The sequence below is a fragment of the Neurospora hispaniola genome (assembly GCF_033458365.1).
Source record: "Neurospora hispaniola strain FGSC 10403 chromosome Unknown B0T23scaffold_1, whole genome shotgun sequence".
In the NCBI taxonomy this organism is placed as follows: domain Eukaryota; kingdom Fungi; phylum Ascomycota; class Sordariomycetes; order Sordariales; family Sordariaceae; genus Neurospora; species Neurospora hispaniola.
Genome location: NW_026944406.1, coordinates 3307922 through 3326045, shown reverse-complemented (window position 1 = coordinate 3326045; position 18124 = coordinate 3307922). Strand labels below are relative to the sequence as shown.

Here is an 18124-nt window from a genome sequence, read left to right as displayed (position 1 = left end):
TTGTTTACTTGGAAAAGGGGGCGGAGGAGTCAAATCATGACCACAAACTTGTACGTCACATGTTCGAACGCTCTTAACTTGGTATCTTATTATTTCTATGCCAATAATGGCACATATGCACTGGCTTCTGCTGCCTCATTCTCTTATCATCATTACCGAATAACTTCTTCCCAGTCAAGTCTCAATCGCTGTCATCGTCACTACCATAAGCCACCAGCGGTCCCGCCGAGACAGGTGCTTTCGGTTTTGCCGCAACTGCAACCCTAGCAGACTGTAGCGCAGCAAGCGTGCTGCCAGACAAGATCCCACCGGAACTCTGTTGTTGTTCCTGAGGATATGCCTCTTCCTCCTGCTCCTGTCCCCACCCTCCAGCCTCCCCAGCTTCGAGCATCAGCAGTTGCTGATCCTCCAGCTCGTACCCTTCGCGACCCCTTGGGTTGACCGCATTCTTTCCCCGAGCAAAGTGCACCTCGTCTGGCGCCTCGTATCCTTCCAGGCCGTAACTGCTCTCGATCTTCCTCCGTTTCCGCGCCTCTGGGTCTTTGCCCTCGATCTCGGCAACATACGCGGCAGGCAGCGCCCGTCGAATGGCTTCGGCGGCTTGCTCCTCGATGCGTCTCGCCTCGCGCTTCTGCGCCATGGGGTTGGGATCCGCTGTCGCCCAGCGAACGTTGAGAATCTCGTTATGGTCCAGTGACTGGTGGGCCATTGCTTCCTTGGCAAATTGGGCGTTTGCCTGTAACCAGCGAATTAGTACTGAGTTCAACATCCAAGCAGAATGCTAGCAACCGCGGCTTACCTCATTCGAATAGGTAACGAACGCCACACCTCTCGTGTTGAGCACACGTATTCTTTCTATTTGTCCCCATTCGGCAAAGTGACGCGCCACGATCTCCTCAATGTCCTCCGTCACGTGGATTCTGCCAATGTAAATCGTCCGGTTTTGCCTGCTAAAGCTGCCCACACCGCCCATGTCGTCGCGATAGTCGCTGAATTTGTCGCGCCCAAAACAGTCCACATTGGGGTTAAAAATGTCGTGAATTGTAGGTAGTCGATGGAGGTACTCGCAATCCTGGCCCTTGGGACAGACGCCCCTCGCAAAAAACAGACAGAAGAATGATCCTGCTACTCCGTCGGCGCGCGTGTATCCAGTATCCAAGGCGATATTACATCTTCCCTTTGCGTGTGTTTGGGATAGGTATTTGTCTTCGCGATCGCCACCGGACCACTTATTGTACCAGATGTTGAACGTTGTTCCTGTCTGCGGGGGCGGCTCGGATTTGACCAGCGCCGGGTCTATTTGAGGTCGCGCCGGTCTCTTCTTGCGCCGGATGATCTTTTTGACCTTCTTCTCTGTTTGGGCGGCGACTTCGGTGTTGGTTGTGGTGAGAGCAAGCTCCTGCGTCTGCGCGTCTGTCGCGTCTTCTCCGGCTTGTGCTTGTTCAATCACGGCGGAGACAGGCTCCTCTGGCCTGGTATCGACTTCGGCCATGGTATGTCGGATTGGGATTCCAGAGGCGATTTGGTTCGAAAGTAAGTATCGGTACTCAGTTGGCCTTTTGAATGCGCGTGCGTTGTTGCCAGGGTAGAAAGAGGGTAGCGGATACGTATGCTGCAAATGCGATGACAAGTGGAAAAAGACAATGACGCCGAATTTGGTCTAGGATTTGTTGTCTAGGCCAAACTCGCAGAGCACAGACTCTTTTCCGAGATTCCAGGGGTGTTGGACTTTGGAGAATTTCCAAGCCTGGGCCGACCTTGGCTGGCAGAGACCCACTCCGCTCCCGCAGATTTTGTGGGTCTTCCAAAGGCGGTGAAAGACAAAACCCACTTCTGCTGCCCCTCCTGTCCGGGAAATTCTGCCACTTGGGAACGTGGGGTGCGCACTGATGTGTTTGATATTACTGTTCCTTACAGCGTGTAATTCATCAACCTTGAATTTCACTTTCAGGGCCGATTCACTTCTCATCAGCTTGCCAGCCTGGTGTTTACCTCAAGTCATATCGCTTCAGTCTTTGTTTTCTTTTGTAAAGTGATACCAAGGACAGACCTGTCCTAAGCCGCCCAAGATGGTGAACATTACGGAAAAGATCAAGGAGTAAGCTGCACCATTGACGCTTCCCCGGTGCCTGCGTGTTCGAGTTGATGAAGTTAGTCAAACTGACCATGAGGTACAAGGATTGAGGAGGAGATGAGGAAAACCCAGAGTAAGACCACGTCCCTATGCAAACAAATTGACTGAAAGCCATAAACGCTAACATAAGTTTAACAGAGAACAAGGCAACTGGTACGCTCTTTATCACCTGTCTCCAACATCATTTGCTGACCTGGTGAAACCAAAGAATATCATTTGGGTCTCTTGAAGGGGTAAGTGAGTCTACACCAAGCCATCCTTGATATTGACTCTCACTAACGCCCATCCACAGAAAGCTCGCTCGTCTCCGCGCTCAACTACTCGAGCCAGGACCGGGCTCGGGCGGCGGTCCAGGTGCCGGTTTCGACGTCAGCAAAAGTGGTGATGCTCGTATAGCACTGGTCGGCTTCCCGTCAGTCGGTAAATCGACGTTCTTATCCAAGGTCACCAAGACCAAGTCCGAAGTCGCCTCATACGCTTTCACGACCCTGACAGCCATTCCCGGTGTGCTCGAATATGGCGGTGCCGAAATCCAGCTGCTCGATCTGCCCGGTATCATCGAGGGTGCTTCCGAGGGCAAGGGTAGAGGAAGACAGGTCATTTCCGCCGCCAAGACAAGCGATCTGATTCTTATGGTTTTGGACGCCACAAAACGTGCTGAGCAGAGGGCCCTCCTCGAGGCCGAGTTGGAGGCTGTAGGCATCAGACTCAACCGGGAGCCACCGTACGCCCCCTTTATCCTTCCCTTGTTACTTTTCTACGCTAACGATATAATCCCCCTTTCCCTAGAAACATCTACCTCAAACCCAAAAAGGCCGGCGGCATGAAGATCACCTTCCAGACGCCGCCCAAGAATGGACTGGACGAGAAAATGGTGATGAACATCCTGCGCGACTACAAGATCCTCAACTGCGAAGTCCTGGTGCGCGACGAGAACGTGACGGTCGACGACTTCATCGACGTGATCATGAAGGACCACCGCAAGTACATCAAGTGCCTGTACGTCTACAACAAGATCGACAGCGTGTCCCTGGACTTCCTCGACAAGCTTGCGCGTGAGCCGTACACGTGCGTCATGAGTTGCGAGCTCGACCTGGGAATTCAGGACGTCATCGACCGCTGCTGGAAGGAGCTCAAGTTGATCCGCATCTACACCAAGCGCAAGGGCACCGACCCAGACTTTAGCGAAGCTCTGATCGTCAGAAGTAATAGCACCATCGAGGACGTGTGCGACCGCATCCACAGGACGCTCAAAGAGACCTTCAAGTACGCCCTGGTCTGGGGCGCCAGCGCTAGGCATATCCCCCAGAGGGTGGGGTTGGGTCATCCGGTGGCGGATGAGGATGTCGTGTATATAGTCAGTGGGTGGAAGGCTTAGTTGGCCTGTTATGGTATAGGCAAGCCAAACATGTCACAAAATAGATCCACGACATCCATCACACGTCCACACAATCAGCCGATTTTGAACAGAAGATGGCATTAGGACTACCGTTGTAGAAGCCGTCATATTGGCTACCTTGTCGTTATCATTCCATCATTCATAAACGACGCCCAATGGGCGCATACATAAGCCCATCTCTGTTTGCTTTCATCCCTAACCTCTGATTTCCTTCCTCTCTGATGGCTGTAACAACAGAAAAACACATGATCCCCGAAGCCATTTTGCCCAAACGCCCTAGTTGCGATACGTCATAAAAAAAACAAAGGAAAGAGATAGGACAACTCTAAAAGAGAGATCTTTGTGGACTCTCATGATGTCAGAAGCGCACTGGAAGACACCGGCTTCCATACAAAGACAGCTGCTAGCCAAATGCAAGCCTCGCTAATGTCCTTGTAAGCCAACGCAGCTCGGCCTGCTACGCTTAGCATCGCAAACGATGTAACACACGGAATCGAAAGGAAATAAGTGGATGTAGCAGTCGTCTAATCCTGCTTCACCCCGAAAAGTCCGTTGTTGGTGGTGCCTGTGGTGCCTGTGTTGCCGATGGCCGTCGTGCCCTCGAGTTTCTTAGCCGACGCTTGGGCGAAGAGCGACTTCGGCTTGACCCTGTTGTTAGGCAGAAAGCCAGGCGTTAGCATAACTGGGCAGGTATATTGTGACGGTATGATCATGATCATCATCACCATCATGGGGGAAGTAGCTTGGTATAACATACTTTCCAGCCTGCTTGCTGCGAAAGGCGCTGAGCTTGGCGGTGCAGGGACTCATGATGTTGTCCGACGGAGAGACGTACTTGGTGTGGCTTTGTAGATGAACCGTATTAGCTACTTAGAAGACTATACTAGTAAGGTACGTGGTAACAGGGGGAGGGGGGGTGGTACTGGGGAAGTTGCATACTCAATCTCCATCTTGTTTTGCAAGACCTGGCGGTGGTATTCCAAGGTCTTCATCGAGTCGGACTTGTTGATGGGTGCTGACGTATCGGTCGCCTTGTTGTCTGCTGAGGGAGCGGCAAACAAGGTGGGTTTTTGTTCGGGCGTCATATCCATGGGCTCGCCGGACATAGCAGTATCCATTGCCATGTTGGCGTCTTTGGGAAACAGGGCGGTGTTAGAAGACATCTTGATCGCAGAAGTGGTGATCGTGATTTGGGTGTTATGGCAGACGAGTGGGGGTTGTGCGCGAGACCGTGGTGGTTACGTGGAAGAATTCAAGGATGGGCACTGCGTTCCAGTGGTTTTTGAAAGTGAAGAGAGACTGAAATGCTGAAGTGGTCTGGTTTTCTTCGATTCGAAGGCTGGGCGCAGACGGTTTGGGAGTGAATCAGATGCGACTGTCGAAGTCAAAGTTGATGCGCGGGGCAAGTCCAAGATCGGCAAAACAGTGGGCGGTTTGATGATGCCAAGGTCCGGAAAAGGTTCGTTTGTTGGATTTAGGGTATAGCTGGCTTAAAAGATCGTGCGGAAGGAAGGGGAGAATCTAATGACGAGTAAAGGATTGAGTAGTTGCCATGTGGAATGCTGGTAATGATAGCCGTCGTGTCGGTGGTAAAATTTGTTGACAGACTGCCTGTTTGGGCGACAGCGACCGGGCAACGGGCTCGTTCATTCCACCTTGATGACCCTCCCTTGCTGTTTGGACCCACAAGACATCATCACTGATCGCTCCCGTCCGACGCAGGAACGTGGCCCCTGCGTCTGGGCCTGCTGTGTTGTCTCGCTCCTCGGAGAATTTTGGGATGTTGTCAACAGAACATGGAAATGGACAATGATCAAATTCCGAGCAAACTGAGAAACCGAACACTGGACGGTAATACCATATCTCGCCTCAATGGGACCCGAGGCCCTGTATGGGTTTTCAACGGGTCACCTCCTTCACAGAGCCAGCAACGACTCCATCATACTCCAGCATACACAGACCTATCAGAAAGTCTCTGAATGATTGACATAACTTAGATTTCTATTGGAACGCTGTAACAATTGGCCAAGAGGACTGCACAACTCAAAGCTTGGAGTGCTTGATGTTTGATCCAATTTCAGTGCGCTTGGCGCCATACTTCTTCCTCAACTCCTCTGCCTTGGCCTTCTGGGCATTGATTTTGTCCGTCACGGCCTTACCGCGTTTGTTCTCGTTGCGACCCATTTGTTGCAGATGGACCTCATCCGGACCATCAGCCAGTCTTAGAGTTCTGATCTGAGCCCACATATTAGCCAAGGGAGTATCCTGGCTGACACCCGCACCACCAAAGCTCTGGACAGCGCGGTCGATGACAGTCAAAGCCGTCTGTGGAACAAGGACCTTGGCCTGGGCGATTTCCGTGAGCGCCGCTTTGGGACCTTGCTCGTCCATCTTAATGGCGGCGTTGAGCACGACAAGGCGCGCGGCATCGATATCAATGCGAGACTTGGCGACCCATTCCAGGATGACGCCGTGTTCCCGCAGCTGCTTTCCAAAGGGCGTCTTCTTGGGGTCGTTGATGCGCATGAGCATCCACTCCAAGGCCCTCTCAGCGGCACCGATCGTGCGCATGGCGTGATGAATGCGACCGGGACCCAGACGACCCTGGATGATCTCAAAGCCTCGGCCCTCGCCAAGAACGAGGTTGGCTGCTGGCACGCGAACATTGTAGAAGGTGATGTGGCCGTGACCGTGAGGAGCATCGTCATAGCCATAAACGGAAAGCATGCGCTCGATGGTGATGCCCTTGGTGTCGGATGGAACGATAATGACGGACTGTTGCCTGTAGGGATCCTTGTTGTTGGGGTCACTCTTGCCCATGACAATGTAGACCTTGCAGCGAGGGTCACCGGCGCCGCTTGACCACCACTTCTGGCCGTTAAGAACGTAGTGATCGCCGTCCTTGGTGATCTTCATCTCGATGTTCCGGGCGTCCGAAGAAGCCACCTGAGGCTCAGTCATCAAGAAGGCAGAGCGGATCTTGCCGTCCATAAGCGGCTTCAGCCATTTGGCCTTTTGCTCCTCGTTACCGTACTTGGCCAGAACCTCCATGTTACCAGTGTCGGGAGCAGCGCAATTGACGGCCTCGGATGCAACGCGGGACTTGCCCAACCACTCAGCCATCAATCCATACTCAAGGTTGGTGAAGCCAGGGGATTCCTTATAATGACCCTTGGGGAGAAACATGTTCCACAGGCCCAAGGACTTTGCCTTGGCCTTAAGATCCTCGAGGATCTGGGGGTGGGCCTCCCATCTTGCGTCTCCAACGCCGATTTGGGCTTCATAGACCGTATCGGCGCTTGTGACAGGCCGGTGTTAGACAGGTATGATGTCGAACAGAAACCGGATCCATGCAGATGATGCTTACGGGATGCAGTCCTCCTCCACGAAGCGAGCAACGACGTCCAGCGTCTTCTTGGCTCGCTCACTAACACGATTGCGAACCTACAGGCAGAAGATGAATGTTCAGTAATTGGAGTGGGTGAGATGCAGTGCGTAACGGATAGCTTACAGCGATGGGAATCTGGGTAGACATGATGATGTTTGGATTGGGCGGTGATGTCAATCAACAACAAATGAAGCAAAGAAGACAGGTGGTTTGTAATGGAGAAGAAAGGATCATGAATCAATCAGAGCTGCCAGCATTAGGGAGGGAACCAGAGTAAAAGCGGACATTTCATGGGAATGTCGTTCGATTTTACTAAAGCTGGTCTTCCTCCCGCCGGGGAGAGACGATCTACCCCGGATTAAGGAGCCAGCCCATCCATGCCGATGCCGAGGCACAATGTCTCCCGCCGGCAGTCAATTGGAGTCAATTGCTTGGGGGGTGTGGAGAGCGCCTGGGCGCCAGGGTGACCGAACGGCGAGCTGAGGAAGCGGGCACTGCGGGGAAGGCCCGCCAAGCAACTTGATCATCGAACCACAACAGAGAGAGTTTCAGTTCCGAGACTCTGGATCTCACGACAGAAGACCCAGGTCTACCAGGCTGAGTGAATCAATCACATAGTGTGCCGTTCGACGTTGTCCGGCCAGATCCGAAGACTGGTAGCATTGTGAAAGTTCGTTGTCGATGCAGATCCTGAAGGTTGTATTCCCAATGTCGATGCCACCGTCCTGTCATAATCGGGTACTCACAACCTCTGGCAATGAACCGGTTTACAATACTCGGCGTGTTCGAATTGTGTAAAGTAGAGCTAGAGAAGAGATATTTCCACTTAAGCTCCCGTCTATAATCGGAACTTCTCAGGAGTTTGTGTACCCCAAGAGGAATGAATTCAAGGGAATTGGATTGGAGGGACTCGCGTAGGGTAGGGGTAATCACTCCCGTAAAAACTCCACTATCAGTGTACGGTCTGATACTGGTTTGTTTGTCAGCTCATGGAAGACTTTGTGGCAACTTTCCTGGGCGTTTTCAAATCTAACTAATGCGTAGTCTTACCAGGGAAATGACATTTTGGATGTTAAATATATTGTCTGAATTCTTGTCAATGTCTTTACCATCCGTACTCTGCCAGTTTGATTTGTCCTTCTAAGCTTTGGGACTATTTAGGATAGACTTCGTCTAGAGTACACTACCTGGAATACCTAGTGTATCAAGCTAACAAACCAACACCAAAACAGTTGTGCTGTTCCATAAGTATTTGCTCATGTTTCAATCTGTTTTCTGTTTTGAACAGTACCTTGTGGAGAAGCCGTGATTTCCACATTGGGGGTTGTCAGTATCACAGTACTTTGTATCCTTGGTCAACATGTATAGAAATCGAATTTCGTTTGCTCGCAGTCATCTGTCCATTGCGTTCCACTCATATGAGTAATACTGTACAGCGCACCTTGATGCCTAGCAACTGGTCACGATACCCACAAGAAGCATGAGTGGTTACGAATCCTATGTGCGTTACGGTTGAGACTGAGGTCGTCACCGTATTCGCTACCACAGGGAGGTAACCCAACGACGGCAACCTTGGAACAAGGCAGATAAGTAGCAAAAGCTGTCAACAGTATCCTAGCTAGGATCCTGCCACATAAAGGTAGTAAAGCTGGGTTGCTGAATACGCAGCGTTCGCGGTCTCAGGCGAACCCCGTGTACAAAAGCTAATCAACGTCATTGGGAGGAGTCATTCAGACGGGATACAAGCGGATCCATTGGCGCCGCGAAGGTTGTTGGGGTTGGACCCAACGAGGGGATTCAAAGCCATGGTACCTCCCTGTTCCGCATGTCGCCTCCACTGACAGCGGCGTTGCGCTAGCGCTGCTAGTGTAGTGTTCACAACACCAATGAAATCTGTTGCCTGGAAGAGCCCAAGAAACGTTGAAACTGGAGAAAGGGGACCATGATGTTCAACGTCGGCCGTCATATCGTCATTCTGCCAGAAACGCTCCAGTTAGACACGGAAACAGATGAAATAGGCATCCACTTACACAGTATGGAGATACTAACCCAATTGCCCTCGCTACCTTCAGTGTAGGTAGCCATTCTGCGTCCAACCACCACTGAAAGACTGGGAACGTGATGAAGTGCGAATCACAAGGAGGCACGGTAGGTCAGGCACCATAGAACAGGAACTGGAAAACATGACATCAGGGCACAAGGGGTCCGGGCATCAGACAAAAGAGCTATCCATCTGAATGATGGAAGACTTTAGGGCTGGAGGTGTATCAATGGTGGCTACCCCGTCTTCGTCTCTGGAAGTCAGTATGTCGATGATTGTTTGCCTGCTGCATGGAATATTCCATGGGAAATCTCCATTTTGCCCATGTAAAGGAAGAAAGCGAGCTGCCTGGAGACGGGAATCAGATGTTAGGTTGTCTCGAATTTTTTAGTGTACTTGCTCTTAGGTGATGTCGGGTTCCCATCGTCATTGCCCCGCGCAGCCGATCCTCAGCCGCGTGATCCATGCGCACAACCTTTAGTGTAGGTAGACTAATTGTCCGCTTAATGTCGATCTGTTTAGGCCTATTCCAGCAATGATTACATACGCTACTCTAGCGCATCCAGCGCTAGAACAGAGCCACAACCACGCACCCCGTCATTCGTCAGGGGCTAGGTAGGCCGTCCGTCATGCGAATCTTCCCCGAATGGTATCTTTGGAACATTTCCACTGGGACAGGAACCAAACCCGACAACCCCTCCTCAAGGTATGTTTACCCCCACCATGCGTTCCACGATATTTCCAGGCGCAGCAGGCTTCTTGAGGCTTGGTTTTGTCAACGCGCCGGTTTGATAGCGGATGTCCTTTTCGAAGCATCACTGGGCCTCAGGGCATGTCCTTACGCAAGTCGAATGTGCAGATATGATCTAACAAGTACCTCTACGTACAGTCCGACGACGCAGTCCAGGAATCCAGGACCCCGAACGAAGAAAGCGGGGGCCCCATACCAGACATCCAATAACCAAGCGTACCTTTTACCTTATCTCTCGACCTTCCATCTTATTTTTCGCAATCCAGCCCGCTTCCCCAGACTTTTCCCGTCGGTCTGTCCGTGCCCATTGACGTCGTCATAAGCCTGCCCTCGTCCGAACCTCGACGTCCGCCGTTCGCCGTCTGCGTACCACGACCCTACCCTATCACCGAACCCTACCTATGCGCAATCATCTGGGTTTAAATCTATAGTCACTACCTCGAACTGCCCTGCGAGCCAGACCTAAAGCCACCGTAGGGTCTAGACCACCAGAACAACCTCTACTTTTACCCAATACACAACAGTGCACAACAGCCCCATACCCGTACACAACACCGAGCGACCAGAGACCGACAAACAACGAGACGAACCCGAATATATCACATTAGGCGCGTACCTTGGCGTGCTTAGCGTCTCGTCAGGGACTTCAGCAGGCCTTAAACAGGGCTGGAACAGCTTCGACCGTCACTGCCCATCAGGGCTCTCTCGACGTCCTGACGCTCGATTATTACGTCGCCCAGCGCCCAATTACCGACCTCCTGACTTTCTCTGGTTCCCAGATCATGAAATAGCACAATTTCAGAAATCATCGCCTATTTTGACCGCCTGATTTTGCACAATCACTCAGCTTTGATCATTTAACCTCGTTGTCCAGGATCCATCATGGAGAAACTGAAGGGCACCAAAACCACCTCTTTGGTGCCCAAAAAGTTTCGAAGTGTACGTGAAAAAAATGACCTTCATCGGAGGAACAAATCTACAGAGCCAGGCCCAAAAGTTCGTTGTCATTCATTTTCCTTCAGCTGTCCGTCTTCCGCATCTGACTTTGCACAGAGCCGACCCCTGAGTGACATGGCATGGCTTTCCATATTCAGGCCCGAGTCCGTCAAGCAGGCACTACGAGAAAAAGGAGAGGTAGAAAAGGAGGCTTCAAAGGTATGTGTATAATTTGCCGGGGCTGCTTTGAGGCAGGTTACTGATGTGACAACGATACATTACAGATTGCCGAAATCACCAGGCAGTTAGAAGAGCTTAACTACACCGAAATCTCAGAACAAGTAGTCCGATTCTCACTCAACTCTAAATTTGCCAACGGCGATATCGACAAAGCGATTGAACTTATCCGACTCCAGCAAAAAGCCTTTGCTGGGATCATACAACCATACAACCCCAAAATTAGCATGCAAGGCGCAGAAAACCGGGGGAACGTCACCTGCTACCTCGATGCCTTGTTGTTTGCCATGTTTGCCAAGCTTTCAGCCTTTGAATGCATGTTGAAGAACGATCCGGCAGATGAGAACCATGGGAGGCTAGCAGCACTACTTAGGTTATGGGTCAACATGCTCAGGAGTGGGATGTTGATACACACAGATATGGTATGTGGGAATGGCGATGGATGTGGCTCCATAAACTAATCGTGTTTTTCCAGACCCAGCTCATCCAAGAATCCTTGGCGGCCTGTGGATGGGAGGAGGCCCAGGAACTCGAACAACAAGACACATCAGAGGCATTCGCCTTCATCACTGAGACCTTGCAATTGCCGCTCCTAGCTCTCCAAGTCGATCTCTTTCACCAAGGTAAAAAGGACGAAGACGATCACAAAGTTGTCCACGAGCGACTACTCAACCTCGCCGTTCCCCCGGATCCTGATGGGAAGGGTATCAAGTTGGAAGACTGCCTTGAAGAATATTTTAACAACAAAGTCGACGTTTTCCGAGATAGCGTGGAGGAAAAGAAGGGGGATGACGAAAGGGGCCCTCTCCCACGCGAAACTGAACGGCTCTTAAGCGAGGATGAAGATGGTCAAGCGAGCGACCAAGGCGACAATAGCCCAAATCTGCAGCGAAGATGGACATCACAGGATTCGACGACACGCACTCCGGTCTCAATGCTTGATATCACTTCGGCAAGACCCGAGCTACCAGCCGCGCCTCGACACCGCTCTACTAGTATTATACAGCGCATCGTGGTGGAGGACAGAAAGCCCCCACTGGATGCAGAGAACAAAACTCTGCTCCAGAAGGCCAAAAGGACAAGCTCGACTGTAGTCAAGGCCGTGACAATACCTGCCTGGCAGTTCTTCAGGTTAATTCGTGAGTGTGACCCCCCCTGGATGGAAGTCTCATGGAATTTGATTGGTCAACTGACAAATCCAATGTAGCATGGCATGCAACTGCTGCTTCTAATGGTGAACCAAGCAACGATGTCGAGGTTGCACGGCATTTTAACCAACGACCGGTGGTCGGCATTTGCTTGAAACGGTATACCATGACAGAAACCGGCTTTCCGATTCGACAGAATACTCTCATCGATATCCCTGACTCCATGCGGCTGCCGCACTTCATGATGCCAGACGATGATGAAAAGCAGTCCAATGGGTTAAGTCAAGAGTACAAACTCGTGCTTCAATCGGTTGTCTGCCACCGCGGCGACTCTCTTCACAGCGGGCACTATGTTGCATTTGCTCGTGTGGCACCGAAACTTCTCACAGACAATCGCCGTTATGAACATGACCCGCCGCCGGATTACGAGGAGGCACAATGGGTCAAGTTCGACGATTTGGATTTGGACAACCGAGTGTCCTATGTCGACGATATTAGAGACTCTCTCAGACAAGAGATGCCCTACTTGCTGTTTTACCAGATCGTCCCGATGGTGGACGTCACCACAGCCTCTACTGATGGGTCTGTTGGCGAGCCACCCTCCTACAACGAATCGACCACCGTGGTTACCGGTGTACCAGGGACGCCAAGAAGCATGGAACCCCTTCCGGAGCGGCCAGGCGGGATGTCAAGGTCGATTAGTGGTTACTTTGACTCCGCGTCAACCCTCGTACACAACGGTGGCGGTCCCAACATTCGCTTTAGTACAGAGCTTGAACGGCCCGCGCGTCTCAGTCTTGACGATGATCCATATGGAACAGGAAGCGCAGGGCGTTTGCGGGCAGGTAGATCCAGACGCGGCAGTCTTGCCATTTCCGATACCACGACAACAACAGCCATCACTCCTAGTGATGTGGGCGCACCATCAATCCAACCTTCTACACCACCGGAAGAGAGTACCTCAACGAGACTTGGACGGGCAGCAGCGAAGTTCAAGAGCAAATCCCGACCCACCAGCCAGGCTGGCGAAACCCGCATTAGTCTTACCATCTCGCGATGGGGCCTGACGCGGCCCAGTAGGGACGCGCTCAACAAGGATGCCAACAGCGGCGCTGGTAACTCATCGGAAGGGGGCAGTGATGAGCAGCAACAGGAGGTCAAGGAGGTTGAGGATGTGAGTGATAAGGACCAGAAGGAGAAGAGCAAGGATAAGGAAGGCCATCACCACCTACACCACTATCGGAAGTCTAAGAAGGACAAGGGTAGGGATAAGGATGATACGAAGGAGAAGAGCAAGGATAAGGAGGGCAAGAAGGAGAAGGGAGATAAGTTGGGTAAGAGTAAGGAGACAGGGAAGGATGGCGTCCCTGATCGGGAGTGCGCTGTCATGTAAGGACTTTCCAGCACTCGGGTTTAATGCTTTCTTTGTCTTTCTCTGGGCGGGAGGGAATGGACGGATAGGATGGGAAGGTGCATTCTCCGGGGCTGGCTGGGTTTGGCTGCTTAAAGCATTTCCGCGTTGGGACTGTCGTCTCTTCGTTACATCATGGCATGGCGTTGGTGTATCAGCTACGAGATCATGTTTCTCAGCTTTACTTGATTCTTCGAGGCATAGAAAAGCGAAGAAGAAAAAACCGGGAGACTACTAGTAGATCATGCACAGGTATGCTGAGAAGCAAGTAAGTTTTCCCGCGCCTGTCTGTGTTGCGGTCTCCCGTTGTTTTATATGCGTGTCTTGTTGGTTTTGCCAGGAGCATGAAACGGTTATGGTACTTGACCGTGAATTATAATCAGCGTGTCCCATCGTGTCTTAGGCCCCCAGCACCACCAGGAATGTCAAAACCTGATAGCTTCAATTACCTCGACATATGGAACGGGAAAGGTTGTTGTTCTCATAGTCGCCGTTCACATATGTCGAGATTGATAACTTGTCAAACTAAAAGAAACACTACCACACTATCTGAGTTTTTCCGTGTGGACTCCATTCGCACACCCAGCACTGTGCTATCCAAGAAACATCCGCTGACTTAAAAAGAAAAAAAAAAAACAGGATTGAAATTCAAAAGAAAACGACAAAATCAATACTGCCTAGACATTGCTACGTGCTGTACCTACCTATCTATGTTTTTCCAAGAGAGGAAGGAGGTGGTAGGCTGAAGGAACAAACTAAAAAAAAGCGAAAAAAAAGCAAAAAAAAAAGTTGGGATTGCCAGGAATCGAACCTGGGTCCTCTCGGATCGTTGTATGATCGAATCGAACCACAACGAGAAGTACTGACCACTATACTACAATCCCGCTTCGTTGAGATTCTGGTCAGCGCTTACTCCTATAATCGAAGTGCTCACGGCCAGGGAAGCTCGTCTTGGTAAATGGCAACGATGCTATTGATGGAGTAGGATGGTGAGAATGCTGGTGATCTGGATTGAAACTAGGTAGGTTTTGTGCGATGCAATGGAGGAACAACAAATCGAGATGTCGTGCTCATGTGTTTTGTTTATTGCGTAATGACATACCGCAGGTGATGTGTCATATTGTTTATCGAGCGAGGTAGGCATCGTCGTGAAATGATCGCTTCGTTCACGAAAGTCTGTGTTATTCCTCCCAATGTTTCCAAACCCCACTTAGAATTTCATACCCGTTCACTGTTGACATGGCTGGATAGATGTATGTGCAATAGCACCAAGAACGAAATACAACTGCAACAAGAAGTATGTAAACCTTCTTCATATTCATGACACAAACGTACTGCCCGTCCCCAAAGTTTTAGTCAACCCCGAGAATGCGCAGACCGTAGAAACAATGCACACGCCCTTCCCTGATTGACCTGTCTATAATACACAAAAAAGTTTTCCCCTTCATGTTTGCTCTCCCAAGGGAAAAACCATAGATAAAAGCGCCGGGTGATGAGATGCATAGCGCGAGAGGAAGTTTCTTTTTTAAAGTGGAAAATGTGGTGAGAGATGTCTATCGTTCCGTAAAACTCGTATGCAAAGACCCAAGTCATGTGGGATCATTGCGATGGGGAGGTTCGCAACGTCCGACTTTCGATTTTCCCCACGGCAACTCGCCGTGACCAGCTTGTACTAGATGATGTGATGAGAATGTGGTCAAAAAACAGAAATGGCGTTGGTAGTGAGGGACGGTGAAAAGCTATGACCCTCACCCTTTCTGTTCCTTGGTACAAGGTGGGCATCGTGTGTGATTAGATTACGTTGTCAACACAATGAGTAGAGTGCAAGGGTGGAGCGGAAACCAGATGCTGGCCCAATCGACCAGTGTTCTTCATCCCCGATATACATATTCCAGTTTAAAAGGGGATGTTAAGGGACTGGGCACCCTCTTGCTGCTCCTGGAGATCGACATCAGACGCCTCAATGGAGACGGACATGCCGAGCTTGGCTTGTTGCTTGAAGGGGGTTAGCAGAAGCGTACATAGAAGAGGCCATGTGACTTACAGTGACGTGGTCAACATCAGCAGCGAAGGTCAGAGTGACGGGGGCGGCACCAAGACGCTTCTCGAGCAAGCAGCTGAGCTTGCCCTTGGAGTCGATCTGAGCCCTGAAGGTGGACATTCTGAAGTCGTACTTGGCACCAAAGGTGGTGATGCCTTCCTTGGTAAGACCACCCATCATGCTCTGAGAGGGAGCAACAGATAGGGTCATGTCAACACCAGCCTGGACCCTATCCGTCAGCTTCTTCCAGAAGGAAGTGTTGAGAGCACCCTGAGCCTGGAGCTGAGCGCTAGCAACCCAGTCACCGGCCTTGTAGCGGGCAAAGTAGGAGATAGCGGTGTCGGGGCCCTGAGTGAGACCCTGACGTTGCCAGACGGCCTGGAGACCGAGGCCGAGTCTGGGAGTGACGGCCTGGAGGTAGTCGCCGACAAAAATACCGGTGAGACCGCCGTCAAGGAAAGAGGGGTTGATGGCCTTGAGGGAGGCACTGAAGTCGTCGCCAAGGTGTTCATGCTCAAACTGGGCCATATCCTGGCCGCCACCAATCGAGAACTGCGTCTTGGTGATGGTCCTATCGCCCCATCTGTAGTTGAATCTTGTCGAGAGAGCGCCCTCGTTGTCCAGGTTACCCTGAGCGAAGATCTGTTGATGCGGATTAAAAGCTGGTCTTTCTAGTCCCGGGTATACTCCAAGCGCATACCTGGTTGGTTCCGTAGAGAGCAGCAAAGGCATAAGGGTTCAACCTCTCACCCATGGCAAACTGGTGGGAAACTTGGAAGCTTGGGTTATCGGTCAGCGGTTATTCAAAGAAGATTTGCCAGAACCATAGCTGCTCAAAACCCCAGGATCAAATGCGCAAAGCGGACAATGTTCCTACTTGGCAATGCGGTGCCTGCTTTGATCCTTAGCCCACAATTAGAATAAACCAACGTACAGAGGGGCGAGGCTGAAAGCCTTGGTGACGTCCGCGCGGAGGCCAGAGAACATGTAGTTGGTGAGGAGGGTATCGCGTTGGACCTCTGTCAAGGCATTGTCAGCAATGATTGCCCATTACTCCAACAAAGAGCCGGCCAGTGCAGCGTCGTGGAGTGCCGCAGTATAACGCTATGTTGTTTCCGCGCACTCCCCGCCGACGGCGTCGGGGATCTTCGAAGGCTGGATGTGGATGGTGGCAGCAACGCACCGCGGGCGATGGTCTCGATCGTGCCGGGGTTGGAAAGACCGAACTGTTTCCTCCTTTCTTGGAAGGCGTTGAAGGCATCGGAAAGGCTCGAATAGATGGCATTGTCGCGCAGCATCGCCAAAGGCGACTCGGTGGAAAACGAAGCCATGATTGTAACGGTCGCAGTAGACAAGGACGACGAGACGTTGTTGGTGGGAATCGAGGACGCAACGGATGGTGTCGTTCGACTGCAGTGGTGTTGCGTGGGGACGAAAGGGTTGCGGATGGGTGGTGGACGCGAGTTTGTCGCCAGTTGACGGTCCCGGAGCCTGGTTGGTTGAATGTCGCTTTGGATGGGGAGAGAGCTGTCCGACGATATGAAAATATCCGTTCCGATCAAGCTTGTCATAGACCCGCGCCCGGGACAGGAACTTCAAGCTGGGCCAAAAATTTCACGGTGTTAGGGACACACTAGTGTAGCCCCGGCTCGGCTGTTGGCTCCTGCGCGGCCTTGCGGCGGCTGCGGAGACTGGTGCACTGGGGCACTTGGCCTGTGCTTCCTCAACAGTCGCATGTGCCAAGACTAATCACCCACACCCCTAACCCCGGTCGGGCGGTGAGGATGGAGAACTCGGGATGACGACAGGTAGGCAGATTGGGGGAAACGATAAAGGCACGGAAACCGATAAATTCTGGTCGCATTTGAACTTTCTTGGATCTGGATCGCAGGCTCTACGCTGTCGGTGACACGAACCATTCCGTCCACGTTGCGACGACCCTTAGAGCTTGTAGTAGCATACCGCTTTGATTCCCTTTGCATCTCAAGTCTGTTTAGGTAGAGGTAGGTTTCCGATGATGGAGAACCTGGTCATTATCTTTTGGTGGGGTAGGTGTTGCCTCATGTCTAGGTCCCGCATGCAGTGTACCTCTACCCTACAAAGTGCAGTGCCCCCAAATGCCTCCACCTGTGGAGCATGGATGACTGCCACTGCAAGAGAACGCCCTGGTTTCCTCAACTGGACCTGACCTGACGAAAAGCCAAGAGGCGGCCGGCATCGTCCACTTTTTTCGGTGCGGTGCGAGCTTCCCTCACGCTCGCGGGCAGTCCTCGGTTGTCGCAGAATTCGCAGGGCAGTACGCTAGTAGCTTCCGTTCGCACCTTTAATGCCCTGATACTGATTAGTTTGCGATGCGCTGAAGCACCTCATGCTCTCACCCCAGCTATTCCTACCTATCTTTGCGACCTAGACTTAGTTTTTTTTTTTTTTTCTCTCTCTCTCTCTCTGGTATCTGTTGTAAAACCATATCTTGACCATCTCAACCCCACTCTATTACTATTTAGAGTTGTGAATCAGAAGGTCAACCTTTGGACCTCCTCTCGTCACCGCCGAACACTATACAGGCTGCTGTCTCGATCTCCCGGCGCGATCTTCCTCAGTCAGAAATACACCCTTTTTCGACACCTGCCGCTACCGC

General features: G+C 51.6%; 6 protein-coding genes and 1 non-coding gene across 7 annotated transcripts; 2 read left to right on the top strand and 5 right to left on the bottom strand.

Moving 5' to 3' along the window:
• Nucleotides 1-60: 60 nt before the first annotated feature.
• B0T23DRAFT_370133 (uncharacterized protein) lies at nt 61-1716 on the bottom strand. Its single transcript, XM_062836575.1, has 2 exons — nt 800-1716; nt 61-736 (listed from the first exon to the last, which is right to left on the bottom strand). Exons 1-2 carry the CDS (start codon nt 1490-1492, stop codon nt 182-184), a joined length of 1248 nt encoding a protein of 415 aa, XP_062697184.1. The 5' UTR covers nt 1493-1716; the 3' UTR covers nt 61-181.
• Nucleotides 1717-2069: 353 nt separating this feature from the next.
• Nucleotides 2070-3512, top strand: B0T23DRAFT_306752 (P-loop containing nucleoside triphosphate hydrolase protein; the record flags this gene model as incomplete). The annotated part of the gene is made up of 6 exons (XM_062834395.1): nt 2070-2098; nt 2179-2207; nt 2273-2287; nt 2343-2367; nt 2427-2858; nt 2924-3512. 6 exons carry the CDS (start codon nt 2070-2072, stop codon nt 3510-3512), a joined length of 1119 nt encoding a protein of 372 aa, XP_062697183.1.
• A 303-nt stretch (nt 3513-3815) lies between these two features.
• Nucleotides 3816-4949, bottom strand: B0T23DRAFT_19778 (Spo12 family-domain-containing protein). Its single transcript, XM_062833327.1, has 3 exons — nt 4473-4949; nt 4291-4377; nt 3816-4181 (listed from the first exon to the last, which is right to left on the bottom strand). Exons 1-3 carry the CDS (start codon nt 4694-4696, stop codon nt 4058-4060), a joined length of 435 nt encoding a protein of 144 aa, XP_062697182.1. The 5' UTR covers nt 4697-4949; the 3' UTR covers nt 3816-4057.
• Nucleotides 4950-5337: 388 nt separating this feature from the next.
• Nucleotides 5338-7473, bottom strand: B0T23DRAFT_370127 (acyl-CoA dehydrogenase/oxidase). The gene is made up of 3 exons (XM_062836574.1): nt 7045-7473; nt 6901-6977; nt 5338-6831 (listed from the first exon to the last, which is right to left on the bottom strand). The coding sequence occupies exons 1-3, from the start codon at nt 7066-7068 to the stop codon at nt 5577-5579; spliced, it is 1356 nt and encodes a 451-aa protein (XP_062697181.1). The 5' UTR covers nt 7069-7473; the 3' UTR covers nt 5338-5576.
• A 2842-nt stretch (nt 7474-10315) lies between these two features.
• Nucleotides 10316-13608, top strand: B0T23DRAFT_19695 (ubiquitin carboxyl-terminal hydrolase-domain-containing protein). Its single transcript, XM_062833312.1, has 5 exons — nt 10316-10709; nt 10767-10868; nt 10934-11308; nt 11362-12025; nt 12094-13608. The coding sequence occupies exons 1-5, from the start codon at nt 10596-10598 to the stop codon at nt 13425-13427; spliced, it is 2589 nt and encodes an 862-aa protein (XP_062697180.1). The 5' UTR covers nt 10316-10595; the 3' UTR covers nt 13428-13608.
• A 627-nt stretch (nt 13609-14235) lies between these two features.
• B0T23DRAFT_t19 lies at nt 14236-14329 on the bottom strand. The gene has a single exon. It is a non-coding gene; the product is annotated as a tRNA-His (tRNA).
• A 1012-nt stretch (nt 14330-15341) lies between these two features.
• B0T23DRAFT_401119 (mitochondrial import receptor subunit tom-40) lies at nt 15342-16817 on the bottom strand (the record flags this gene model as incomplete). The annotated part of the gene is made up of 5 exons (XM_062838554.1): nt 15342-15440; nt 15490-16128; nt 16187-16265; nt 16421-16505; nt 16670-16817. The coding sequence occupies 5 exons, from the start codon at nt 16815-16817 to the stop codon at nt 15342-15344; spliced, it is 1050 nt and encodes a 349-aa protein (XP_062697179.1).
• Nucleotides 16818-18124: the final 1307 nt, after the last annotated feature.

Coding starts and splice junctions, on each gene's coding strand:
- B0T23DRAFT_370127 (XM_062836574.1), bottom strand. CDS start 7,068: ATGTCTACCCAGATTCCCATCGCT. Junction 6,978..7,044: donor CTACCCAGATTCCCATCGCT/GTAAGCTATCCG, acceptor TTCTGCCTGTAG/GTTCGCAATCGTGTTAGTGA. Junction 6,832..6,900: donor GTGGAGGAGGACTGCATCCC/GTAAGCATCATC, acceptor GCCTGTCACAAG/CGCCGATACGGTCTATGAAG.
- B0T23DRAFT_370133 (XM_062836575.1), bottom strand. CDS start 1,492: ATGGCCGAAGTCGATACCAGGCCAGAGGAGCCTGTCTCCGCCGTGATT. Junction 737..799: donor TCGTTACCTATTCGAATGAG/GTAAGCCGCGGT, acceptor CGCTGGTTACAG/GCAAACGCCCAATTTGCCAA.
- B0T23DRAFT_19778 (XM_062833327.1), bottom strand. CDS start 4,696: ATGTCTTCTAACACCGCCCTGTTTCCCAAAGACGCCAACATGGCAATG. Junction 4,378..4,472: donor CAAAACAAGATGGAGATTGA/GTATGCAACTTC, acceptor TCATCTACAAAG/CCACACCAAGTACGTCTCTC. Junction 4,182..4,290: donor CGCAGCAAGCAGGCTGGAAA/GTATGTTATACC, acceptor GCCTAACAACAG/GGTCAAGCCGAAGTCGCTCT.
- B0T23DRAFT_19695 (XM_062833312.1), top strand. CDS start 10,596: ATGGAGAAACTGAAGGGCACCAAAACCACCTCTTTGGTGCCCAAAAAG. Junction 10,869..10,933: donor TAGAAAAGGAGGCTTCAAAG/GTATGTGTATAA, acceptor GATACATTACAG/ATTGCCGAAATCACCAGGCA. Junction 11,309..11,361: donor TGTTGATACACACAGATATG/GTATGTGGGAAT, acceptor GTGTTTTTCCAG/ACCCAGCTCATCCAAGAATC.